Below are 26,159 nucleotides of genomic sequence, written 5' to 3' on the forward strand. Positions count from 1 at the left end.
CGCTGGCGTCAGAAGGCAGATGGAGCGGCCGTTCTCGGAGGCCACGTGATCGCCTCCTGCACCCGTGTGCTTGTCGACGCCTGTGGCCGTCTACTTCCTTGCGCAAGTCCTTCTCCTACGCAGCTTCCCTCGCCGAGCCCGGCGCATCGCAACGCAGGGGTTCACCCAATGAGTACGCGCCTACACGCACGCGCAGAAGTTTAGAGGAGCAGCTCATTCAAGTTGTGTAGCATGTTTCTCCGTACAAAAGCGTGCGTGTGCAGCTTCTAAAGATGTGATGGGCACATCCGGTGTGGGGGGAGCAGGGATAGGTGCGAGGACCTCGAACTCGTGCAGGTGACGGCGACGAGGGGGCAAGTAAGGCGCATCACCTTCGTTGATACCCCCCGCATCTCTTTGCTAAGTGCACTGCACCTCCCTCCTCCTGCATTTTGTTTCTTTCTATCGTGTGCCGCGCACGGACTCGTCTACACCGCCTGCTCTTCCGACCGTACCACCGTCCTTGTTGGACTGGGCTTGGATAGGAGAGTGGCAGCGGTGGAGCGCCGGTAACGTTGTGGCCGGTGGTGGGTTACAGACACGCAGGCGAGAGGGGGAGGTGCGAGGGACTAGCAATGACAAGGTAGTTCTGGTGTTCTTTATAATCGACCTTGACTGAGGCGCTTCTGCATCCTCTCCAGTTCGCACGGGGAAGATAAGAAGACTTGAGGGGCTGCGAAAAGGGTGGTGGAAGGTGGGGGCGGCAGAGAAGGCAACGGCGAGTGGGGATTGGAAGAGAGAGCCTAGTGGTCTGCATGCATACACCCGTACAAGCGGGCCGCAGCGAGCACCGCCTACCTCCATTCCTCTATCCCTGCTCTGCGGGTCCTTCCTCCCCGACCCCCTTCTCCCCGCGCGCGGCTTCTCTTTGGTTTTCTTTTCAGTCTCTCCTGTGCAGCTTGGAATTGCCTCACAGCGGCAAGCCAGCAGCGTCGGTTGGCCTTCCTCTCTGTTCTCTTTCTGATGTGTTGCTACTTTCCGCTTGCTGTGCCGCCGCTTGTTCACGTGTCGCTCTCGCCTTCTCCCGCTTCGTATCGTTTCTTGTAATGGGCTACCAGGTACAGCTGGAGCGAAGCCACGGCCCAGAGAACGGGGTAGGAGGCTGTCATTGCCTATCAGGTGGACGGCAAGTCGAACTGCACCGAAATCGGGAGTGTGGTGGGGTGGGCTAGAGTCTGACGATGTTGTGCAGACTTTGTTTGGTTCCTTCGGCATCCGAGAGGGCGGAGCTACGGCATGGTGAGAGGGCGCAAGCGATAAAAAAGCGAATGGACACACGTGATTTGGATTCGAAGGGGAGCGTCTCGGCCAGATAGGGGGGAGGAGGAGGAGGTGAGTAAGCACGTAGGCACACTTGCACACACACACACACACACACACACACACACACACACTGGCACGTGCATGTATTCCACCTCTTGCTCGTGGTGGCGCTTTCTTTTCATTTTTCTCTTTTTTTTCGCGCTGAGCGATCGGGTGTTTGGGGCGCAGCGGCAGAGGAAGAGGGGTTGACGCACGGCGACAGCGCAGACTCTTGCATCCCCCTCTCTCGCTTGGTGCGCTGCTCCCTTCCCTCTCCATGACTCACGCATCATTTTTAGCATAAACAGCAACGAAACAAACAGACAGACAGACACAGCGACCGGCTCCGAGTAAACCGATGTGGTTGTGATGTGTGCTCTTCGGCGCTATGCCGCGGACAGCCATGGGGGGCTCTGCGTGACGGTGGCTCAGAGAGAAAGCGGGGCAGGTTGGGATACGACGAAGGTGAAAGACCAGCAAGGTGTACGTGGTTGTTCGTGTCGTTGTTAAGGGGCAACAACGCACCACCTCTTCCTCCCCCTCCCTCTCTTGGAGTGCTTTCGATCTCTGATACGCGCACACGCACACCCGCAAGGCTGCTGAACCGTCGCATCGAGGTGCCAGCCGAGTTGCTTCCCGATGTTTCTGCTTGTACCCTCATCACGGTGCTTATGTTGCACCCCTCCGATCATCACGCATCGTTGTGCTTGCTTCTCTCTCTCCCTCCTCGGCCGTCGTCGTCTTTTATTTTTGCTACGTCGACCCCCTTGTATGGTTGGTCGGAGTGGGATGTGTCACTGGACGGACAAGTCTCGGCGGAGGGGGCATCTCGTGTGCGCTTTTCTGAAGCACACGCGCGCACACAGAACTTCTTTTTCCGCCGTGCACTAGGACGTGCGGTAAGCGAGCGAGCCGTCGCCATGCCCGGTGTTAACGCGTGGGGGCGCATGCACACCCCGGCAAAGCAGTCGCAGTTCACGCTGGACATGTTTGAGGAGTGGAAGGCGAAGCAGAACGAAGACATCGCTCAACGCGGCGCCGACCGCGATCCGGCAGTGGAGGAGGAGCACAACCGCTACATGCTGCGGCAGAACCTGAACGCCTACGTGTGCTACAAGGAACTGGACAGATACACGACATGCCTCGAGGACAAGAAGCTGATCCGCCGTCGCGACGACGAAGACGGTGCAAGGGGCGGCGGCACCGGTGTCTCCATGGCGTCGTCCTTTGAGATCAACACTCGAAACAAGGTGAATGAGAAGCTATGTCGGGCAACGCACAACGCGTACGTCTCTTGCATGAGCTCGCAGAAAAACCAAGAGGTAGTGCTGCAGTCGGCAAGCCTTGAGCCGCACTGCACAGAGGGCCGCGCCAAATTGTTCCACTGCCTACGCGAGAACCAGGTTTCAGAGGCGCAGACGAACACGCCGCAGTGCACGGACACCTACCGGAGTCTTCTCCGTTGTGGGCTGAACCACCTGTGGAACCACTACTGGCGCGAGATCACGAAATTTAGCGATACGGACGAGTTCCACCTCTACGAGCTCTCACGCGACGACAACAAGAAGCAGGCCTATCTGCGCGCCCTCACCACGTCGGAGGCGCAGCAGCAATCGCATCTGCGTGAGGCGCGAGATATAATGCTCGGCTACTACCTGGACCCTAAGGCGTCGCAGAAGGGCAACTCATGAGGACCAAAGGGGGGGGGAGGCTGCGGGGGAGGGGGCGTTGAGGCGAGATAGAGAGAAGGGGTTTTCTCTTCTGTGCGTGACACCAATCGCTCTGCACCGTGCGCGCGCCTGACCGCTCTGTATGCCTTCATCCCTCCCTCGCTCTCTGCTCTCGTAGGCCGCGGCTGAAGCTGTGGCACTTCTTGGCGTGGAAAGTCTCTTCGGCGCGTACATGCGTGCCCGTGTGCACGGCGGGGCGAATGGCATCGTCTTGCTGTGCTGAATGAACACTACTGCGGCCGGCTCAATTTCGACACGGACATCACAGTGATGCACATATCGCGTACCTCAACGAAAGCCAGTGAGCGCGATAGCAGGGCTCACGAAACAGGCGCGTGAGTAGCGCTCTTTTCTTTTCAGAGGCCACACTGCGAAGCGCCGCATCGAGGCGGTCGCGCAACTCAAACCCTCGCAGCTGTGCGCCAGGACATCAAGGGTGGACTGAAGAGCCCCCGCAACGAGGCGAGACGCGCAGTGGGGAGAGGAGGGCGGTGATGGCCGTGCAACTGTGCTCGTGTGCGTGTGTGTGCCACTGCGCTTCGAGAGACCCCCACTTGATCGTGCTCAACTACACCATTTCAGCGCATCTTTGCCCCTGCGCATTGTTGCTCGCAGAGCCTTCTGCCATGTCAGTGACTGCTACCGCCTGCACACTGATGCTCCTCGCTCATTTCCACTGGCCTGTGACCCCCCTCCAACACGCACACACATAAACACACCGTTGCTCATCGATATGTATACAGGTGTATATTCCTGCTATCCGAAAGCGGTGTGTGCTCGGGCGGTGGTGATGGGAGGGGATGATGAAGTGCGCCTGAGAACCGAAACGGCCTTTCACGAGCCTCATCAATGGAATCCGTAGCGCCTTGTGTTCGCCTTTCGACACACACACACAAACACACACCCTCGGCTGCTACTGTCCCCTCGATAGTCACAAGGCTCGCCTTCCTGGCCTGCGTGAAGCTCCTCTGGGACTTACTTCCCCGCTTGCCACGCCCGCACTCGCCCCACGTTGGAGGCGGAACCCCCAGCTAGCGTGTTATGAGCAGAGCCACCAAAGCCAGAGACCAAAAGCGCAACTCGCCGAATGTCTGGAGTTACTCCCCCGGGAGATTCGCGTGCCTGCGTGCTCAGCTGTCCTACGGTGACCATGGTTGGAGAGGGGGAGGGGGGCGGTGAGACATTGAGCACTCTTTCATACTCTCTACCTCACCCTCACCCCCTGCATGGGCAGGCAGGCGGGCGGGGCGGAGGGAACGTGTCTGCGCACATGTGTCTGCCTTCTCTCATCACCCACTACCCACCACGCACCCCACCTCTTCCGCCTTTGCTTCCGCGGAGAAACCGCCGGCACACATAATTCTCTGCATTTCACATCATCTTTCACCTCCGCTTCGTTTCTCTCCCTCTCGTCCATCCACTTTTAGTCATGCCGGACTCACAGACGGTGCAGACGTTTGTCCTTTGGAACGGCGAGTGGCCGTACGTGAAGCGTGGCGTGTCGGAGGTGCGTGCCGTTGCAGCAGGTGCCATTGCTTCCGCCAATGCTCTAGTTGACGTGCCGGCCTACTTGGCACGAGCGCGCAAGTACACGGCAGCGGCCGATGATTTCGTCACGGCGCAGTCGGCGAGGGCGAGCTCCAAACTAGAGTCACATCAGTGGATAGTGCCGGCAGCCGGGATCGCGCTGGCGAGTGTCTACGTTGTCGTGCGAAGCGCGCCGTGGGGCGGCGTGAAGATGATGCGTAATGGCCTGGTCACGGCAGGGGCGCTGACGGCATTCATGTATCCACGTGAAATTGTTCATCAGATTGACAGCGCTATGCCGTTCCAGGCTCCGGCGTCGATCAGCGAGCAGAAGAACGAGAGTTAGTGCAAGCGCTCTCCACTCGTGCGTGGACGTGCTCCTGTGTGCCTGCGCTTGACAGGCTCTGCGAGGGAGTGCGGGGGCTTCGATCGCACGCTAGCGAGTGCCAAACAAGAGGAGCTTAGGAGATAGAACAGCCTCGGCGTGTGCTCGAGATGTCTCACACAACGGAATCGCCATGCCTCACTGTATGCCTCGACTGCGGCACGGGCGGTGTTTGCACGTGCGCCTCTGTGTGCCTGTGTGTAGAGGAGAGACTCACCTTCTTGTTGTCCCGCGGCTCTGTGAGGCGAGCTCGGGTATGCGCTGCCTGCACAACGTTCTTTGCGGTGGCTGGCCCAATCAAGAGGCTGCTGGACAGGCGCCCACAGGAAGAGAGTGGGCTACATTGGAGCTCTCCTCATGACTCAAACCACCACTTTCCTTCCTACTGCCTCTCCGTGCGTCTCTCGATTTCGTAAAGATCGACGTTGATAAGAACACGTGTATTTGTGTGCGTTTGCGACACATATTCGCATCCTCCCGTAGACGTACATACTCACCCTACGCCGCCGCCGGACGCACGAGATCGGTTGCCGCCGCGTTCACATAGCTCTCTCTTCACCGGGTCTACTGCGACTCATTGATAAAGTTTGCACGTGTGCAGCCACACGCGCTTACCCCCGAGGTGCTGCTTCTTGACGCGCATCTTGCCTCTTTCTCTCTCTCATGACCTCCACGGTGTCGTCGTTCGACGCTGCGATGCGCAAGGCTCGCGCACAGGTGGGGAAGCGGCGTATCTTTCTGAAATCTTTCTTCGCCGACTTTGACCGTCTGCACTGCGGCCGTATCACAGCCGCGCAGTTTGCCCGCGTCTTGACGAACAACGATGTGCACCTCTCTCCAGACGAGATGCGTGTGCTGTCGCACAGCTTCGCACCTGCGATTGCGGCCGGGACTGAGGCGGCGGCTGCCAGAGCTGCCGCGGGTGCGTCGGGCAGCGACGACTCAGAGGTGCTCTACGAGAACTTCCTCGCCGCTCTCGAGGGGGGACCGGGCAGCAGCGCCTCTGTTTGCCGCTCCACTCCAAGTACCGCTCTCACACCGGCTGAGGAGGCCCGCCTGCGCCCGTTCAGAACGATGCTGCAGCAGGCTATTCAGGCACACGGCACCTCGCTGACGGCCCCGCTCCGCGACTTGGACCCTCTTCGCACTGGCCGCGTCACCGTCGCGCAGTTCCGTCGCTGTCTGCCCTTCTCCGCCTCTCTCACGGAGGAGGCGATGGATCTGCTCGCGAAGCAGTACAGCGACGGTCACGGGGGCGTGAACTACATGGCGTGGTGCCGCGCCATGGACCCGTCCCTCAACGGACAGGCGAACGGCGCGAACACGCTCAGGGCAGCTGACGCCGCACGGCTGCACGCCATTGACCAGGATCAGTCGAACCAGTGGAAGACGGGCTCCGTCTCGTCGCTCGTGTGCCCCGACTCCTTCACCAACCCACGACTCTCGGCTGAGGAGTTGGTTGCCGTGTTTCGCCAACAGTGCGCTCTGTACCGCCTGCGCTACGAGGACGCCTTCGCCGACTACGACAGGATGAAGACGGGCAGGGTCACGGTGGCGCAGTTCGAGTCCGTGCTGGGCCGCATGCCCCTCGTGCACTTTGCGCTGCGGCCCGAGAACATCGATACCCTTGCCCGCGCGTACATCAGCAGCGACAACGGCGTGTCCGTGAACGGCGCGCCGAGCGGGCCGGTGGTGGAGTATCGTGCGTTTCTCCGTGACATTCATCCCTCGCAGGCGCTGGAGACGGCGGCGGATGGCAGCGCGGCCCCGACTAACTTCTTCGCCACCACTCACGCCGCCAACACCTACTTGACGAGCTCCGAAGACCAACGAAAAGCCGAGGCGCTTCTCTCGCAGTTGCGCGCTCTCGTGCAGTCCAACCGGATTTGCGTCAGCCCCGTGCTCCGCGACTTCGACCGGGTGCGGAAGGGCATCTACGAGCACCGCACCTGCACCCGCACCCGCTTTGCGCGCGGTCTTGCGACGCAGAACATCATGCTGCCGCCTGAGCAGCTTCAGCTTCTGATCCGCAAGTACACGGTGCCCAACCCGGACGGGTCACCGAGCAGCGAGGTAAACTACTACTTGTTCGTCCAGGACGTCGATCCGTCGCAGGCGAGTGGTGGCAAAGGCACCGGTAGTGATGGCGCGCGTAGCACCACTGGCCTAGTTGTGCCCTCGTCGACTAGTGCCGCATCTACCACAGCCGCCGCCGTCGCACCGGCGACGTCGCTCACGAAGGAGAGCGTGCTGGCAAGCGTCGCGCTGCAGGTTGTGGAGCGCCGCCTGCACGTGTCTACCTTCTTTGCAGATGCCGATCCCCTCCACAGCGGTACCGTACCGAAGGATCGTCTAGGCATCGCGCTGGGGCAGGCCGGTGTGCAGCTGCTGCCGGGGGCGCTGGCGACACTGCAGAGCGCGTTTGCATCGACGCACATCCGCGATGGCGTGGATACTCAGAAGCTGGTGACGGAGGTCGAGGCAGCCGTCGCGGCACTGCGTGCCAGCCGCGCTGCGGAGAAGACAGGTGGCGCAGGTGGCGAAGGCACCGCCCAGGATGCGGAGCGCGCGGCGCAGGTGGCAGCTATCCTGAGCCGCGTGCGCCACAACGTCCGCGTGCATAACGCGCTGTTGATGCCCTTCTTCGCAGACTTTGATCGCCACCACCGCGGCGTCATCACCCCGATTCAGTTCGCGCAGGCCTGTGTGCGGCACCACCTGCCCTTGACCCAAACGGAGATCGACACACTGGCGTTGTGGTACAGCGCCGGCGACGCGGTGTCGCCGGGCACGGACGGCGTGCGCTACCTCACCTTTGTGCGAGACGTCGGCTGCGAGGAGGAGTCGGTGCAGCACGCGTTGGCGCAGAAGGCCAGCGCGGCAGGCAGCACGGTGAGCACGGACTTGTCGGCGTCTGCCCGCCGGGCTGTCGAGGCGGCAGCGGACGTGGATGAGGTACTTACCGGCATCTGCGTTTTTCTACAGGAGCGGCGGCCGTGCCTGTCCGAGTTCTTTCCTGACGGCGATGAGCTTCGACACCACCACGTAACGCCCTCACGGTTCCGCCACTGCATAACGATGCTGGGACTGACCGACATGACGGAGGCGCAGCTTAGCGCGCTGGAGGGCGCCTTCGCATCAGCCAAGTGTCCGGGCGACATCGACTACCCAGCCTTTGTTTGCACAGTACGGGCCATGCTGGCCGACGGCGCAGGCGCGGCCGCCGTGTCGCAGCGTCGGCTGCAAGGGTCTGCATCTTCTGGCCGCGGCAACGATGATGTGACTGGAGACTCAGCCGCTACACAGACGACCGCCGCGCAGGGCTTTGCGGTCGCCACGCTCAAGCACATTCAGCGCACCCTCAAGGCACGCCGCACGGCCACCATCGCTGCCTTCCGCGAATACGACCGTGCGCGCAAGGGCTACGTTACCGAGGGCCAGTTCTTTGCCTGCTTGCAGGCGCTCGGCGTGCCGCTGAAACCGGACGAGGCGGCAGCACTGCTGCAGCTTTACGCGGTAGGCAATGGGCAGGTGCACTACCTGGCCTTTGCGCACGAGGTGGACGATGAGTCACTCATCGCCGTGAGCTAGCGCACAGTCGGGCGCGGAAAGGCGCGAGTGTATTGCCTACAATGCCGACGCAGGCACACGGGGGATCCGCTTGTGACGTAAAGTCTTGCTACTGCTGCTGCAACCGCGACATAGGCGGTGACTCAGTAAAACATACACACGCACGCGCTGTAACCTACAGAACTTTATGTACATTATGCCTGTCGGTAATAGGCAGAAGGGCGGAGGCGTCCGAAGTAAAAAGGAAAACAAATGAGGGAGGGAAAAGGGGGAGAGGTATTGTTGGCCGATGCAGGCGCGTGATGTTTGCTGTCTTCTGCGCGATACAGGGGGAGTGTACGCGCTGCGTGCACCACACCGGAGAGGTCCGTGGTGCACCTTCACCTCCTCTCTTTCCTTTGCTTTTGTGTATGTGTGTGTGTGTGTGCGTGTGTGTGACGTTTGATGTATAGATGTCGATGCTCTCTTCTGTTTCACCGTAGATGTCTCTTTTTTTTCGGGTTGGTGGAGGCTCGTGTGCTCATGAGCGGGTTCGAGGTGGCCTGCCTGCCTGCCCGCCTGCCTGACGGGGCGGAAGGGAGGAGGGACGGGTGGGTGGCACCCATCTTGACTTTCTTGCCTCGCTTTTTCGCACGGTTGCGCGAGGGTGACACGCGGGCATGGGAGCGGTGTTGCAACGCGTGTATATTTTCTTTGCCTTTCTGTCTGCCCGTACACAGGTGTCTGTACATGCCTCTATCGATACATCTGTATCGATCTATATGCGTCGATTTGTCGTTGCTCTGTCTCTTGTTGTTCTCTGCACTCACGCCGACCTCCTCCTTGTCCTTCTCCTTCTGTGCCTTCGCGCCTTCTTACTATACTGTGTCCTCTTCTCCCTGGTCCTTTTATTTATGTTTGCTCGATTTTGTTGTTGTCTCGCTCCTTATTTTTCGCTGATCATGCCCTTGATCGACCCCTTTGCCCTTCTGATTGGGATGAGCCACTTGCGGGGACTCGCATGCTAGGGTACGCGTCAGACCGTCTCCGCAGCCGCGCAACCGAGATACACCAGAAGAACCGGAAGCACCACACAAAACAAACGGCACCGTGATGAGAGAGCTTCTTTTTTTCTTTTGGGGAAAGAGGGGCATGAGCGTGTGACATGTCTTCTCTCACGCCCCCTTCCAAAACGATGCCACCTTCCTTCCCACTCGCACGGAGTCGTACTCGCTGAGCGACGGCACGGAGGCGAACAAGAAAAAGGAGAACATGCTTTCCTTCCTTTTCCTTTACCTCATTCCCCACCCAAGTCGCTTTCGGTACTTCACTCGTGCACCGGTGATGTATCCGCTGTTGCTGTGATTTGTCGGCGCCCTCTGACTCGCCGATCTTCAGCATGCTGGCGTCTATGTATGCATGCATGCATGTGTGCGTGTGTATATGTGCCTCTCTTGGACAAGCCGCTCCTCCTCTCACCTCATCTCCGGCGCCTGCACCTTTCACGCCTTGCACTTTCACCTCTTTCGTACACACACCCACACACCCACATGTATGTGCATATACACCTGATCTTGAATACTCTTTCCGTCACTCAGTTGAAAAGCGATTTCCTTTCAGCCTTTAGTTGTTTTCTGTTGCTCTCGGCCTTCCTCTTCTCCCTGGTCAGCCGCCCCGCCCCCTGCGCTCACCTGGCCTCTCGTGTGGTTCGCTGTGTGGTGCTCTCTCCATAAACCTTAAGCAGTCTCACACACGCACGTACGAGTACGCGGGCAGAGAAACGCAGTCAAGAAAAACCCACACTGCATCGTCGTCTCTCCTTGTTGATTATTATCTTGCCTTCTTTTCGCCCCCTCCCCTCCTTTTCTCTGTGTCTCTCTGTCTGTCGCGTCTCTCCTACTCGTCGTTGTTTTTGCTGTTCTGTGGTTGGTGACTCAGGCTCGTTTTGCGTTTCTCTCCGCGACGGTCTTGCTGTCTACGCGTGTGGAGCCCATCTTCTCCTTCCTCTCTTCGTATTCCTGGTGAGTAACAGCCGTATCAGTCTAAAAAGAAACTTTTGAGAAGACCACAACGAAAGCTCCCCCTTTCCCCTCCCCCAAGCGTTGTAGGGATCCCTCTCTGTGCGTGCATGTGTGTGCGTCTTGTGCTTGTCTCCGTCGTTGGTTGTGCCCCCTTCTCCTCCTCTCTCACGCACCAAGAACAAAGGAAAGATAAGAGCAACAAGTATGCCGCCAAAGACCGCTGCAGCAGTCGTGCGTAACGGTGCGCTGAAGCCGCACCCAAAGAACGGTGAGCGACACACTCCGGCCAAGGAGGAGGCGTCGGGGAGCACGGGCCCGCAGGTGAAGTCGCAGATTGCGAACTCGGCCCCGGCGCCGGCTGGCAAGTCGTTCCTCGATGCCCTGCGCTCTGGCAAGAAGCCGGCTGCTCCGACCGCCGCTGCCCGTGTGACCGTGCCGGCTGCCGCCCCGGCTGAGGACACTCAGGCTGCTGCTGCTGCTGCTGCCCCGGCTGCGCCGGCCGCCGCTGCTGCGACCTCGGCCACGGAGTCCCCGGCACCCGAACCGGCCAAGGAGGAGCGTGTCGCCACGCCAGAGCCGGCGCCAGCACCGGCCCCGGCTCCGGTGGAGGAACCCCCCATGGAGGAGGGTGTCCCCACGCCTGCTGCGCCTGTAGGGGAGGACCAGGAGGTAGCTGCCGCCCCCGCAACTGAGGAGCCGGCGCCGATTATGCAGGTGGAAAATACGAACTTCAACTGGGCCGACGACGACATCCAGTTCCAGATTCGTCAGCCGCAGTACGCAGCGGAGTACCCGGTCTCTGTGCTGGAGAACCTGGCCCGCAATGTCACCTTCAAGGTGCCGGCGGACCAGAACACCATGACGTCCGCCATCGAGGCGCTCGCCCGCGAGCGCCAGGCCTTTGAGCAGATGAAGCGCAACCACGAAGACGCCATGAAGAGCCGCGAGGTAGAGCTGAACGCGCAGGAGGCGACCCTGCAAGCCCGCGAGCGCCAGCTGCATGCCAACACGGAGACGCTGGCGGCCGAGCGCCAGCAGCTGATTCTCCAGCAGTCGCAGTTCCGTGCCCAGCAGGCCCAGGCTCAGGCGCAAGCTCAGGCCCAGGCCCAGACTCAGAGCCAGCCGCGCACCTCGCAAACGCAGTCCCCGGCGGCCCAGGTGTCCCCGAGCCCCGCGCAGGCCGCACAGCCGGCGCATGCACCGCAGTTGCAGCACCAGATGCCGCCACCGCATCAGCAGCCCCAGCCCCGTAGCGGCAACGTGTACATGGGCGGTGGGTACGGCGCGCAAGAGTGGCAGCCGGACCAGCGCACGTGGGGCAACGAGGGCGCGATGGGTGCCCCTGGTTTCGACATGTACCAAGGTGCCTACCCCGGCTCCTACGCCCAGCGCAACTACCATATGGCTGGTGGTCACCGTGGCCAGATGCGCAGCGGCAACCTGCAGCAGCAGCAGTTCCCTGGCAACCGCATGCAGCCGATGATGCCACCGCCACAGCAGTACAGCCGCTCGATGGCCCCGCTCGGTGCCTCCCGCCAGCAGCAGATGGACATGAACTTCGGCGGCCGCTCGCAGCAGAGCTACAACCCGGCGCCCAACACCGGCTACCCGCAGCGCAGCGCTCAGTGGTAAGATCATGCATGACGCAAGAGGCGGGAGGAGGGACGCGAGCAGGCGTGATGAAGACCGCCATTAGCCACCCTATGCGGGCGTGTGCGTGCCTCGCGATACTCCCCACCCTCCCTCCTTGCCGCGGCTGCATGCCGGCGGAGAGCGTCGAAGAGGAAGGCGTGCGCCAGTTCTCTTCCTTCTCTCTCACGAGCAATACCGTGAAGGGAGCTTTCACGGCATTGTCGCGCTGGTGAGGCTGTGGCGACTGCCCTCTTGCCCTCATACGCGCGCGTACAAGTATGCGAGCCTTCTCTTTGTTTTTCCTTCTCCATTTTCTTTGCCTCTTGCCCACCGCGCGATCGCCTTTTCGCAGGCGACGGAGAAGTGGGTTCCCCTTACGCAGTGGCGAGACAGAGGAGGGAAGAAGGCAAGACGCCGCGTGAGCGCCGAAGCGGGTGGTGTTGGTGGTGGTGGCGGCGCTCTCGTGAGGCGGCAGCAATGAGAAACACCGGCGAGAACCGCGAGCGTCGAGCGCGCCAGCCTTTTTTTTTCCTTGTCTTCGTAATTGTGCTCACGCCAGCTCAGGTGTGTGCGTGTTTGTGCGTGCAGTGTTACAATACATTGAAGAGGGAGGGCGAAGCTCCCCCTCCTTTTCCTCCTCACCTGATGCGCGTAGAGAGCGGACCGAACAAACATCCTCGTCTGCGCACAGCTTCTCACCTAACCACCTCCGCTGTGAGGTGGGTGCCGTCGTCACGATGGCGATGCTGATAACGGATATCGGTCGCGTGACGTGTGAGGAGTGCGTGCACTGTGCGAAGTGGCGGCGCGAACAAGAAAAGACGCAACGCACACCCCTGCACACGCACGCATACACGCATGCAACAACAAAGAATATATATATATATATAAGGTTGGCCCACGGTGATACGGCCAGAAAGCATGCGTGCACACACACACACACACACACACAAGCGGAGAAAAATAAAAGCAAAAACCACAAACACCCACAAAAAAAATAAAAAAGAAAAGAAGGAGCGAACGCCTCCCCTCCCCTCCCCCTATTCTCTCCACACACGCGAGAAAAGATGATGATGTGTCCCTGCCACGTGCGCATGCGTACTGTTTCGCAGAGATAAGAATAGAGGAAGATTGAAGGATAGAGCGAGAGAGAACGGAGGGAGGCACACACACACACACACACACACACGCATGCACGCACGCACGAAGAAAAAAAGAAAAGGACAACATCGTAACAGGAGCGTCAGGGCGAGGGGTGCGCGTATGTGTATGCTAATCGTGCAGAGGAGGAAACACCGATGTTTCGCTCCTTTTTTTTGCTTTGAAAAGCATCCCCCTCCCCTACCATGTGAGCGCAAGGCTTCAACGACCAAGTCCCCCTCCCCCCAACAACAACGAAGGTAAACGAAAAAAAAAACAGCGGAAGGCGAGAGCTACCGGGCGGCACACTTCAGTGCTGGTGTTTGAATAAATGGACTGTATCTCTCCGCCACCCCATCGTTCGCTCCTGCCCCCTTCCCCCTCCCCTTCCACGGCCACTGCATACAGTGCGCTCGTGAGCACGTCTGCGTGTGGCCGCACACCTCTCCGTCCCCGACGCTCTTCGAACATGATTCGGATCTGCTAAAGCGGCTGAACAGAACGAGAGCGGCGGATGAGCAAGGCACGGAACGAGGCGCAGCGTTAAAGGGCTTTTGGCCGACGAGGGAGACGGAGGAGGCGGAGAGCAGGAGTCGTGATACCACCCAAGGGAGAGACGCCTCCGTAGTGAGCAGAGAAGCAGGCGTTGAAGCCTGTTTTTGAGAGGGTGTATGCGCGGCAGACGAATGAGGGAGAAGGATGAACACATGCGTCGACATTGTGTTTCGTCTTCTCCCTCACGAGTGCCACACCGTGCGTGCACACGTGCGTTCTTTTCTTCTCCCGCCTTTTCTGTCTCCGGACGAACGGGTCCGCGATGGAATGACGAGAGAGAAGAGAGCGAGAGAGAGGAGCCCTCAACGGATTCGTAGTAGTCAACTTGATCCTTAGTAAAAGCTGTGTCTCTCCACTGATGACCGTGTCTTGACGTTTGCGTTGTGGCGCTATTTGCTTATTCGTTTTTTTTTTGCTTCCTTCTCGTCGGTGCCGTTGTGTCGGCGTACCTCTTTATGACTCCCTTAGCCAATGGAAAATGCGGCCGCACACATGCACGCAGAGGAAGAGAAGATTGTTTCTCAGTCTGAGCGAGAGAGCCAGAGGGGGTGCAGGCTTGTGCACATATGCAGATGAGAGGGCACACCATCCTTCAAGCGGAAGTAGTAGGATGCAGTCGATGGAGTGGGCGATAGTCAAGTGCTGTGCAGGCTTGCTTAGCTATAATACCAAAACCTGAAAAACCAACGTGCTGTTTCTTCTTTATTGCCCCTCCTCCCTCCCTCCCTCCTCTCGTGAAGCGCCACTCGTACCGTTAACCCCCCCTCCCCCCACATCCCTCTTCCCTTTCGACACTTTCGCTTCCTTTGCACGCCCCCTCCCTCTCTCTCTTTGGCACCCCTCTTCACTCTGGCGCAGAAATGCTGAGGGCAGCGATGTGTGGTGATACGCGCACACAACGCTGTTTGTGGATGGTGACGGCCCCCGCTCACGTCTGCCAGCTGCTCTCGATACTGTTTTGTAGCTTCATGCTGATGGTTGCTTTTTTCTTTTTTAAAATGTTTGAGTTTTCACCTCTTTGCTCTTGTCGCTCTTGTTATCGATGTTTTTTTTTTTTCTTCGCCTCCCCCCCGTCCCACTCGTGTTCGTGTGCGTGCGTTGCTGACTGACCGCCCGCCCGCTCTTCCTCTCTTTCTTTCTCTCTCTCGCTCTATCTCGATAGATCTATCGCGCGCTTGACAAGCTCTCCTGTGTATCCTCTATCTCAGCTCCGACATGCGTCACGTCAATCTTGGAAGCGTATCTTCTCCCTTCTGTTTCTTATTTTTTTTTCTCCCTCTCCCCCCTTTCCCCTTCATTTTCATTGCCATGCCTGTTCGTTTCTTCTTCCTCTTTAGGTTTTGTGTCGGGTCACAAGCGCGCGGGTGTGCTGTTGTATCTTGGATGTGATGTTGTTGATGTCGTTGCCTCTCCCATGGGCGTGTGTGTGTGTGTGGGTGTCTCTTAACTGTTTAAGTAAACGGGCGAACAAGAAAGCAAACAAGCCACTGAAAAAAAAAGAAGTGCTTCCTACAGCAGCACGATCCCCAACATCAGCCAACTCGGCCGGAACGCAAGCGGCGAGGCTGGTGGAAGAAAGAGAGGCGACCACGATGCAAGGGCTTCCGTACAGTGCATCCGAGGTTTTCGCTGCGCTCCACCACCCCACCCTTCCTCTTCTCCATACTTTCTCTCTCATCGTCTTTGCGGTGCTTTACATACCAGGTGAGAAGAAGTGGGACGAGGGGGCTGGAGAGAGGGGAGCGGGTTGGTGGGGCTAAGAGAGCACGAAGCCACTCTGACAGACAAGGTTGTGCGCGTGCCACGAGGGACTTGTGGCCAGGTGTCGGAGGCCGAGATGCAGGCATGGACATGGGGGGAGAGGGAATGTGAATGAGATGAGGTGAAGGTCAGGGGGTGTGGGCGGTGACGTGCTAGAAGAGCTATGCGGGTGTGCGTGCCTGTATCCAGAGGCTCTCGCACGCAACAGAGATGGGCGACTTGTCGCTCTCTCCGCGTTTCTCCGCCGACGGCGCTTGCTCTCGCCCTCTACCGGTGTCCTATTCGCATCTCGCAACCCCTCATCCTTGGCTCCTGGGCGCCTGCGTGCCCCGCCCTCCTATGGCTCTTCACGGGAGACGCTACCAACGGTGCCCGTGCGCACGCGAATGTCTCGTGGCGGTGTGCAGGCCTCACTGCACATAATGTGCCGGAGTCGCCGATGCGACGAAAAACAAGGCTTGAAAAGGAAAAAAAAAGGTGTCCATATTGACTCCTGTGCACAGCGTGAGGGGGAGTCGCGAGCCATCTGCCTTTCCTTTTCCCTCTTCCTCCTTTGCCCCGCTCTGAACCCCTTTTTCTTCAACGTGCACGCTACCCTCGTCTCTCTCTCTCTCGATCTTTGTTTTGCCGTGTGCTGATTTTACTCGCACATTCTCCACGTCCCATCCACCTCTCCCACTCACCGCCTCCAACCCCAACGTTATCACGCGCGCACATGTGAACACACACACACACACATATATATATATACATGTATACGTGGATATGGATAACGCGGATCACACAAACGAGGAAAGGGAAGGAACACAAACACACAAACAGGTGAGTATAAACAAAGAACGAGTGTCCAGCCGGAGTTCTTGTCGTTTTTCCTTTTTCTTTCTTGCTTTCTTGCTTCCTTGATTCCTTGATTTTCATTTTTTTACCTTTCCGTTCGTTGTGGCTTGTTTGTTTTCGTGTGTGTGTGTATCTGCTCACCCACCCCCCACCCACACCCACCCGCCCCACTTTCCCTTCTCCTTCTTTCTTACATCAGCGAGGGAGACGAGCGAACGCGGGAAACAAAGAGAAAAAAGAACGCACACGCGCTTTTCTCCGCGTCTCTTGTCTTTCTGTTTGCGACATCCGTCGTTGCCGTCGTTGTTGTTGCGGCGTCTTCCATTCTTTCGTTGCCGTTCTTTTTGTCACCCGTCGTCTGCCACACAGTGACGAAGTAAACACACACACACACACGCACACAACGTGAGAGAGAGGATACACCCATCAGCGGTGAAGGGAGAGAGAAGAACGGGCGGTTTCTTCACGTCTAGTTCTCTCTTCTTCGATTTTTGTGCGTGTGTGTGTGAGGAGAGGAAGGGAGGGGGGCTACAGACTTGTATCGCCGTCGCTCGCGCTTTCCCATCCCACACCTCGTTCTCGCTTTCCATCTCTGTCACTTTCTCTTACTCTCTCGCTTCACCATCAACCACATTCTGTGACGCGACTCGTCGCGCATCTCGCTTTCTATCTGTTTTTTTTTTGTTGTTGTTTGTTCTCGTCGTGTTGCTTGTCTATGCTGCGCGCGCGCGTGTTTGTGTGTTTGTTATGTTTCTAGGTTTTTTTTCCGACGCCGTCTTCCCGCTCAGCGCTTGTTTCTTGTGTGGCACCGCTTGTGCGCCCGACTCTTGGGTCTTTGCTTGTCTTCCATCACCACCATCATCATCAGTATCTCCCTTTTCTTTTCGCCTTTTGAACAACAAAAAAAGAAAGAGGGATTGATCTCTACATATCTCTCTCTATATTGTCTAGTGGTGCGCGCGCGTTTCTTGTTGTTGTTGTTCGATAACGTCTTGTGTGCGCTGGACATCTCTCCCTTCCACGCCCCGTCCTCCTCCTCCTCCTCCTCCTTGCCCACGAAGCCGTACTTGATCAACTCACGGACGGCGCGCGTACAAAAGAAGGAGCCAAAGACGAGAAGGGGGAACGAAGAAAAAAACAAAAAGGGAAAAAAGCAAAGACAGCGCTTCCACCTCCCCCCTAAAAAAAAAGAATACCCCAAGTTGCACGGCTTTTCCATACCCACACCGACGGCCCGACCCGCCCACTCACTCACAGATACCCATAGAAGAGAACGGGAGAACGAACAACAAAAAAGTACACAAAACAAAACATTACGAGCAGCAGAAACAGCAAGAAAAAAAAAACAGACGTGGCGTCACGGAAACGGGCGAGCGAACGGAAAAAAAGCACAACAACAACGGGAAAAGGGAGGAAGGGAGTGCGTTGACCTTTCCTGCACGCTCGCACACGCACACACGCCGTGCATGCTCTGTGCCCAAGGGGTTTGGCGGCTCTTCTTCTTCCGAGTGTGGTGCACTCTTTAGTCTCTCTTTCTCCGTGTTCTCTGTAATACTGTCTCCAAATCGTAGCCAAGTCACTACTTTTCTTCTTGTTCGTTTCTTCCTGTCTTTTGCGTCCGTTTTTCTTGTTTTGCGCAGCAGCTACGTCGGGTGTAGCTTCACCGAGCTCCCCTCCGTCGCCTCCGCTTGCCCGGCTGCTTATTCCCCCTCGAGGCCCTTCTTTCTCTGTCTTCTGGTGGTAGGGTGAGTCGACGTCTTAAGTAAGCAACAGCGTCGCACAACCGTGGCAAGTAGAGGGTGACAGCGCACTCAGGACGAGATTTGAGAGGCGACTGAAAAGCGGTAGCAGAGAGCGGCGCGCATCACTGCCAACATCTTTCCCTGCTGTTGCTGTTGCTGCTGCTGTGCTTGCATCCGTTTCTGTGATCGAAATCGAAGTTTGATCGTTTTCCCTGCTTGTTTGTTTCGCATCCGTGTCGGATCACCGCCTTCGCTGTTTTTTCCCTCTCACTTCTGCCCGGCGTAACGATGCCGAGCAAGCCACAACAGCAGTACAAGACACTCAACGGCACTAGCGGCGGCGCTGGCAAGTCGCCGGCCGCAGCAGCCAAGAGCACGGCGACCACCTCCGCTTCGCCGGCGCCGTCGACACCGCCACCACTGCCCTTCAACTCGATACCGCACGCCACCTCGGGTGACCGCCTCATCGGCGTTGAGGTCGGCTCGAGCATTCCGGCGCTGATGAGTGAGCTCGGTGACCTGCTGCAGCAGACGCCCGGCAGCGGCAGTGGCGGCGTAGCAGGCGGGCTGTGGCGCGGCCAGAATGGCGGCCTTCTCTTTGAGCATCTCGATGGTGCTGCAGCGTCGCAGAAAGAGGCCGCGGCAGCGCTTTTTGGCGGCATCGACGCGAACCGTCGCATCGAGCAAATTTCGCCCGGCGCACTCGAGCGTCTCTCGCAGGTGTTCAGCATGCAACAGCGTCAGTCCGGCTTTGCTTCTGCGGCGGCCGGCCTAGTAGCGGCAGCGGGTGCCTCCGCCGCCTTGAAATGCAGCTCCAGCAGCCGCGGTGGCGTGGCTCCTTCCACGGTCGAGGTGCTGGACGACGACGAGGATGGCGATATGGACTCGGCGAGTGGCAGCAGCACGGCGGCCGATGAAGTCTTCCGGGCTGTGTACCGCGACAGCGGCTCTGACTGCGATGCGTCTAGTACGACCGGCCGGCGACACAACTTCGATGACATGTTTGAAATGATGCAACGTAGCATCGGCAACTACGCCCGCGGTGGCGGCGGTAGCGCAGGGGACAAGGGAGCGGGCGGCAGCGGTGTCGTCGGCTTAGACCCATCTGCTTACTCAGATCCTCTCGCACAACTGGAGCTGTTTCGCGCAATGATGGTGGCCACGAGCAAGGGCCGCAGCAGCGGCGGCGGCTCGGCGGCACAAGAATCCAAGCCCGATGATGCCGAGGCCCGTCCGCGAGTTATCTCTGAGAGCAACTTGCCAAATCACTTTCGCAACTTCCTCGATGTCCTCAGCCCGCAGCTGATCAGCCAGCTTATGCTGCAGCAGCGAACGGCCAAGGCTGCCAGTGCTGGCGCTGGTGGCGTTGCGGGTGCAGGAAAAACGGGGGAGGCGACAGCAGCTGCCGCTGCTGCTGTGGCGCGTGAAGTGGACATGGCAGCCAGCGGCGTGGCGAACCTATCAGACTTGCAGCAGCGTGTGGAGCAGGTACGCGGGCTCAGCAGCAGCACCCTCGAGGCGCTTGCCGAGGGCGAGGTGTCGGACAGCACGTCTGGTAGTCTGCGCGACCTTTTACTTGGTGACTCAGCAGGTGCGGCTGCATCTGGGGCGGTATCGGCTGAGCTGGAGCTCAGCAGTGCCAAGGTGGGATACTGCTTAACCGAGGCCGCCGCCGTCGCGGTGTCGATGCTGTGGAGCTACCTGGGGAGTCAACAGAAAGAGGCGCCGCTACTTCTCGGCTACACGCGCGAGGAGGCGCAGAACCAATTCAACCTTCTCCTTTTCCGTCTGCGTCAGGAACTCTTCGCGCAGCCGACTGCGAGCTTGGAGGAGGTGAGCCGCTGCTTCGGTGGCGCTGTGCAGGCGGATGCCGAGGACATCTACCGCGCGATCAACGGCGTGGGCGTGCTTCTCTTCTTCACCTGCAAGCCGCTTCCGCTGCTTGAGAAGACGTGCAGTGAGCTCCGCATTTCTCTCTCGGACTCGGCCAATACAGACTGCAACATCATGCCGGAGCTGATCGCCGAGAAGCTGGCGGCGTTCCTGTACCCGATGAAGGAGGGGAAGCTGTCTTTTGCGCATCTCAGCTTTATCCCTCGCCTGCAGGTGCACGAGCACGCACCGGGCAACTACACGTGCACGATCGACAACGCCAGCAACATGGGGCGCATGCTGCGCGAGCGGTTGCTCAGCAACCGCTTCAGCTGCAACAAGATCAAGTGGCGCGCTGCTCTGATGAACGACAAGGGCAAGCTGAAGTTCCAGGTGTGGCACCGTCACGCGACACCGCTCTCCGTCCACTTTATCGTTCGAACATCGGAGCCCAAGAAAAAAAAGAAGAGCGGCTGTGGCAACGCCGGTGTGAACGGCGCAGCGGGGGAAGAGAAGGATGCGGGTGCGGCAAGCGCCGTCGAGGATCTGCGCGCCAACTCCGCTCTCTTCGTGGAGCAGCAGCTGACAGCCGCACCAGGCGAGATGGTGGGGTTCACGCATGACTTCATTGAGCTCACCGTCGCACTCAGCTCGCCAACTACTTTACAGCATGGATACCGCACGTACAACAAGGCCGACGATCGACTTGTGTTCCAGTTCTCGCTGCAGCTGAGCAACGTGGACGGGGGACCGCTGGATGGGGCCGCGGCAGCGAACGCGGGCAATAAGGTGCCAGTGAAACAGGCAAACGAAGATCAGGAGCCGAGTTTGAGCGGGTCGACCGAGGGCAAGACGGACGGCGGGGAGTCGAAGGACGACCCGGACGCGGAGCTGCACGCGGCAATGCGTCGTGTCAGCGACAGCGAAACAGCCGCGCGCGCCGTCATCGAAGAGACAGCGAAGTGGGACTACCGTCACCTGCAGAACGACGAGTGCCGCGAGGCTCACTGCGCGCGCCAGCGTACAGAGGACCGGGAACGCAAGGCGCTGCTGGCGAAGGTGGGACCGACTCCTGAGTTGATCAGAGAGGTGGACAAGCTAAGTCAATCCGTGCAAGCCGCACAGCAGCAGATCGCTAAGCTCAACAAGGAGAGGAGCAAGGATGAGAAGGAGGGCGAAAAGACGGCGGAGAAGCTGGCGCAGCACCAGGCAGAGCTGTCGTCGCTGCTGAGCTCGCTGGAGTCTGGCGAGGCAGAGCTGTCGAGGCTGGAGGCGGAGATGAAGGCGGCCGAGGCGCGTATTGTCGAAAAGCGCGCGCGGCAGGCACGCAAAGAGGCCAAGAAGGCGGAGCAGAGCCAGTGGACGGCCCTGAAGCGTGTGCTGGAGCCGACTTCCTCGACGACGCACCATGACACCCTCGCCATCAACGACTTTGGCAGCTTTTTGCAGTCAACGCCGATTATGGCGGCCGCGATGCCGCTGCAGCAACAGCAGGAGCCAGCGGCGTTGCCCACTGCCCCGTCTTCGTCGTCGCTGTTCGGCTCAAGCGCCGGCTGCGGCCCTGGCATTCCGCCACTCGCAGGTGGCACTGGTGGTCTGGGCGCGTTCGGCACGGACCGCTTTTCTGCGCGTGCGCCGATGAGCGCGTCACCGGGCACCGGCGTGGCGAACACTACGCCGGTCTTCTCCACGCAGCCAAAGATGGGCTTGGGCAGCAGCAGCAGTCTCGTGAACACCAACGGCAACACCAGCCCTGGCGTCAACGTTGGGGCGGTTGGTGGCGGACACCCGCATATGAATGGCATCAGCGGTAGTACACACGGAACCACGCCTTCGCACCCGGGAAGGGTGTCGCCCATGCTACCGCCTTCGCCTGGGGTGGTGAGCAACGCGTCTGCCGCGATGGGCAGCCGCAGCAGCCCTGCCTCAGCCGCCGGTGCGCCGATCGGCAGTCCCGGAATGCCGCTGTCGGGTGGCAGCGGAGTCTCCGGCAACATCGGGATGGGCAGCGGCGGCAGCGGCGGTAACGGCGTCGGCGGGCTTTCCTTCGGGCTCGCACCCTCCCTCTTCAGCACCAACCCTGTCAGCCATGTCACACACAGCGCAGGAGCAACCGGCACCAACGCGAGCAACACACCGAGAAACCTGTACACTTCTCTGGATGCTAATGCGCAGCCCTTCAGCCCTTCACCGCCGCCGACCATGTCGGCGCCGGGGACCGGCGGTTGCACTACACCCGCGGCGTCGGGCAGTGGGGCCGGAAACGCAAGTGGCAGTCACAGCAACAGCAGCAGCGGTGGTATCGGCTTCGCCTTCACCGTCACAGCTGGCGCGCATCCTGGGTTGGTGGGTGGGTCCTCCTCTCCGATCTACCAGAGCGGCCCCTCCGGCTTCTCCAGCGGCAGTGCTCACGACCTGCCCGGCCACTCACCGTCGCCCTTCTCGACGACGCCCATGCCCACCCCGGCAGCGAACGGCGTTTATGGGATGGGTGGTGGCAATCACTGCAGCACGCATGACATGCAACACCAGCATGCGCACCAGCCGCAGCACTCAGGCTTGCTGCCACCGCGGCCGCACACTCCCAACGAGCTCTTGAGCTTTTCAACGAGCCTTCAATGGCGTAACTGAGGAGGGGCAAGCGAGATGGTCACCAATGCGGTGTAGAAGACAGCGCGCTGCTCGAGCGCACACTGGCCTGTACCGCCGTCTTTCTTTCTCTTCCGCCTCGCTCGGGATGCCAGCCTGAGGAGTCTACGTGCTTAGCCGCGTCATCCAGTAATGGTGAGAGACGAGCAACATTTGTATTTTTATTTTTGCGGAAGCGGAGGCGGAAGAAGGGCGGCGATGTCTGCGTGTAGCGCGGGAGACCCGGTCACGCAGAACAACAGGGCGGTGGAAAGAGGCACCGATAATACCACGAGGTGGGGGCCATATCGCCGGTTTTGGTGAAGGGCGTGGTGCTGTGAGAGAGCACACACAAACACCACACGCACGCACAACCTGTACACGCTGTGGAAGAGCAAGAGGATCGCAGAAGGAGGAGGATGCGCGCATATGTCTGCCGGCCTGCCTGAGTCTGTACGTTTTTTTTTCTCTTTGTCTTGGCGCTACACACTCTCCTCCCCGCCAAGCCCTCCCGCCACGCCCTCCGCGCACGCTTCACGTGGGTGTACGGTCTCGCTTAGACATCCTCTTCATGCACGCATTTTTGCTCCCCCCCCTTCACTCCACTGTCGCTGTTTTCGGTTTGCGGGGGCTGGGAGGTGTGGGTAGGGAGGGCTCCGCAACCCACCAGTGGCGCGCATCAGCGATGCGCGCGCACACATACACACATACACACCCTTCTCTTCCCCCTTGCAGCTCCTCTCGTTTCTGTGGTTCATGTGACTGCGTGCTTGTCTGACCCCGTTCTTCATCCCCCTGGTCTCTCGCTCCCTTCTGTCTTCTGTGCTTGGTGTCTCACCACTACCCGCCACCACCACTTCCCCTTGCTAACTTCTCTCGCGCCCTTCCACTTGCCTCTTTCTCTTTCTGTGTGTACCTCTGCCTTCGCGCTCGCTTTCTCGCCCGCTCCGCGGGTCTCACTGCGTCTTTTTTCCTCTTCCATGATGGCTGGCGTCGTGGACTCCCTCTTTTTCCGTGCCTTGTGTGCGCTTTCTGTCTGACTCTGCGTGTTTTGTTTCTTTTTTTTTCTTCTCCCCCCCCCACACACACGCCCCGGCGGCACTGACTTCTCCTCGTAAGTCCGTCGGTCGGCGATGCATGGGCACAAACTCCTCTACGCACGCATACAAGCATCACACCATCCGCTGCATCAGCACACGCCCTCCTCAACGAGCAACTACGCGCACACATGCGCATACTGTGAGGGGCGGATGCTGAGCTTTTTCGACATCATCTCCAGTCAGTCTCTCTCTTTCTCCCTCTGCGCGTGTGCATGTGTGCTTGACTGCGACTCAGTATCCTAATACATCTCGGTATATATATATATGAGTGCGCACATGTATGGGTATATTGTATGCATGCATATGCGTGTGTAAAAAGAGATAGGTGCACTTTCCCCAGTCCCCGATTACACGAAAACACCTCCGGTGCGAGCGTGTCTGTCTTCAGCGTATCTGTTTGTGTGTGTGTATGCATGTTGGTATGTTTGTTTTCATTTCCACCGTTTTTTACCTTTTCTTTTTGACCTGAATGATTAAGAAGCGAAGAAAAAAAATTATATATATATATATGCATTGCAAGAGACTTGCTGTGGACGAACACGCGGGCTCCTCCTCCTCCTCACGAGCAGGTGTGCTCGTGTGCACCGACACCTTTCTCTCTCGACCACTCCGCTCACGCTTCCATGTGAGAGGGAGCGGTCGAGGCGGGAAGAGAGATGAGTGAGGCACGGTGTTTGTGTGGTTTGTCTCACTCTTTCTGGCGCCGAGGCTTTTGCGAGCCAAAGCCAGGCCAGCACTGTCGTCGCCTTCTCCCTCATTCGCTGTCGACGCGGCTAGGACTCTCCGTCTGTTGACGTTGAGAACGTGGAACACCCCCCCCCCCCACACACACACGAAAAGAAGCACTCTGTTGTAGCTCTTACTTCAACGAATCGCCTGTCTTGCCCCCCTCACCCTCCATATCTCCTTTCCTTTTTGTTGGCGTGTGTCGATGCGTGTACGTCTCACTTGTCATCACGGATCTCGTAACACCGAAACGAAAGCAAGTCTTCATATCGCTTTTCGTTTCTTTTTGATGAGTGCACAGACGCCACCACTACCATCACCATCATTATCATCATTCCGCCATCTCCTGTCCTCGCTCCTCTTTCCTCAGGTGCGCGCGCACATCATCATCTTGTACAGACACGCGCTTGTGTGCCGTGGTACCACGGGGCGCCAAGCCCCGCTGCTATATCATTCTTACACCGGTACACACGGACATACGTGCAGCGACTGAGTACGCATTCTCATCACCACCTTCTACATTGCGAGGAGGGGAGGGCGGGAAGGCAGCGATGAACTCATCATACTTCCGCCTTGAACGTTCACTTTAATCGGCGTGATTCCGTTCCAATGTGGCGCGTATATTGTTTTGCGCCGTACGCTGTACACGGCTGCTTTTACCTGCACTGACGTGGCCGTCCACGTGCTGCTGAACGCCTTCCCGCGTTGGCTGTGGATTGTGTGTGTGTGTGTGTGTGTGCGGTGGCCACTTCTGGCTCTCTCGGCGCCAGCCTCTTCACGTACGACCCAAGCGAAGAGCGGCGAGTGCGAATTCTCGGCCCGACTGGAAGCAGCGCATTGCCACCGCGCGCCTGCATGCGGGGCCGCTTAGGGGTCACAGAGGCTCAGCTGTCAAACCCTGTGCTGCATCGCGACAGAGCCTCAAGGCCGCGGTACAACGGTCCGCTGTGCAATGGCCACGTGCACACTATCCGTGGCGCGTTTCGGCCGCCCATCGATCTTCGCGCGCCGGAGCGCGAGACTGCGCCGTCCTACGACGGCAACCCCACTTGCCTTGACTGGTGGCTGCCGACAGACGCGGAGGCAGCTGACGCGACGGCAGACGGTGATGCTGCCGCCATGCGCGTCCGCGCGCTGGTCATCATTCTGCCGGGGCTAACGGGGAGCTTGAAAGAGTTCTACGTGCGCCGCATGGCACGGCGGCTGCTGAGGGCAAACATGGCCACGTGTGTGCTGAACGCGCGCGGCATGGCGGACACTCCCCTAGAGAGGTCGCAAATCTTCAGCGCGCTCTTCACCAAGGACCTGCCCCACATCATGCAAGCACACATGACACGTGAAAAGGTGCAGGAGCGTCTGCTGCGCCGCATACCATCGCTGCAGAGCAGCGGCCATCATAAAGGCGCCGCGCCGATCATCGGCGTCGCCTTCTCGCTTGGTGGGCTGATCTTGACCAACTACGTAAGTGAGTAGGGCGAGGCAGAGGCGCCAAGCGGTTTCGACGCTGTCTACACTATCACCTCTTCACACAACGTGAGCGACGGTGCGGCGGCGCTGCGGATGCCGCTGACCAAGCTCCTCTACGACTCCGCCTTGCATAAGGGACTTCGCGC

General features: G+C 59.1%; 6 protein-coding genes across 6 annotated transcripts; all 6 read left to right on the forward strand.

The window, feature by feature from the left end:
• Nucleotides 1-2,261: 2,261 nt before the first annotated feature.
• On the forward strand, nt 2,262-3,032 carry LINJ_11_0790 (conserved hypothetical protein; the record flags this gene model as incomplete). Its single annotated transcript, XM_001463842.1, has 1 exon — nt 2,262-3,032. The coding sequence occupies one exon, from the start codon at nt 2,262-2,264 to the stop codon at nt 3,030-3,032; it is 771 nt and encodes a 256-aa protein (XP_001463879.1).
• Nucleotides 3,033-4,500: 1,468 nt separating this feature from the next.
• On the forward strand, nt 4,501-4,944 carry LINJ_11_0800 (conserved hypothetical protein; the record flags this gene model as incomplete). Its single annotated transcript, XM_001463843.1, has 1 exon — nt 4,501-4,944. The coding sequence occupies one exon, from the start codon at nt 4,501-4,503 to the stop codon at nt 4,942-4,944; it is 444 nt and encodes a 147-aa protein (XP_001463880.1).
• A 702-nt stretch (nt 4,945-5,646) lies between these two features.
• On the forward strand, nt 5,647-8,574 carry LINJ_11_0810 (conserved hypothetical protein; the record flags this gene model as incomplete). The annotated part of the gene is made up of 1 exon (XM_001463844.2): nt 5,647-8,574. The coding sequence occupies one exon, from the start codon at nt 5,647-5,649 to the stop codon at nt 8,572-8,574; it is 2,928 nt and encodes a 975-aa protein (XP_001463881.2).
• Nucleotides 8,575-11,171: 2,597 nt separating this feature from the next.
• Nucleotides 11,172-12,185, forward strand: LINJ_11_0820 (conserved hypothetical protein; the record flags this gene model as incomplete). The annotated part of the gene is made up of 1 exon (XM_001463845.1): nt 11,172-12,185. One exon carries the CDS (start codon nt 11,172-11,174, stop codon nt 12,183-12,185), a length of 1,014 nt encoding a protein of 337 aa, XP_001463882.1.
• A 6,323-nt stretch (nt 12,186-18,508) lies between these two features.
• LINJ_11_0830 (conserved hypothetical protein) lies at nt 18,509-22,723 on the forward strand (the record flags this gene model as incomplete). Its single annotated transcript, XM_001463846.1, has 1 exon — nt 18,509-22,723. One exon carries the CDS (start codon nt 18,509-18,511, stop codon nt 22,721-22,723), a length of 4,215 nt encoding a protein of 1,404 aa, XP_001463883.1.
• A 2,678-nt stretch (nt 22,724-25,401) lies between these two features.
• Nucleotides 25,402-26,019, forward strand: LINJ_11_0840 (conserved hypothetical protein; the record flags this gene model as incomplete). Its single annotated transcript, XM_001463847.1, has 1 exon — nt 25,402-26,019. One exon carries the CDS (start codon nt 25,402-25,404, stop codon nt 26,017-26,019), a length of 618 nt encoding a protein of 205 aa, XP_001463884.1.
• Nucleotides 26,020-26,159: the final 140 nt, after the last annotated feature.

The sequence above is a fragment of the Leishmania infantum genome, chromosome 11 (assembly GCF_000002875.2).
Source record: "Leishmania infantum JPCM5 genome chromosome 11".
Classification (NCBI taxonomy): Eukaryota; Euglenozoa; class Kinetoplastea; order Trypanosomatida; family Trypanosomatidae; genus Leishmania; species Leishmania infantum.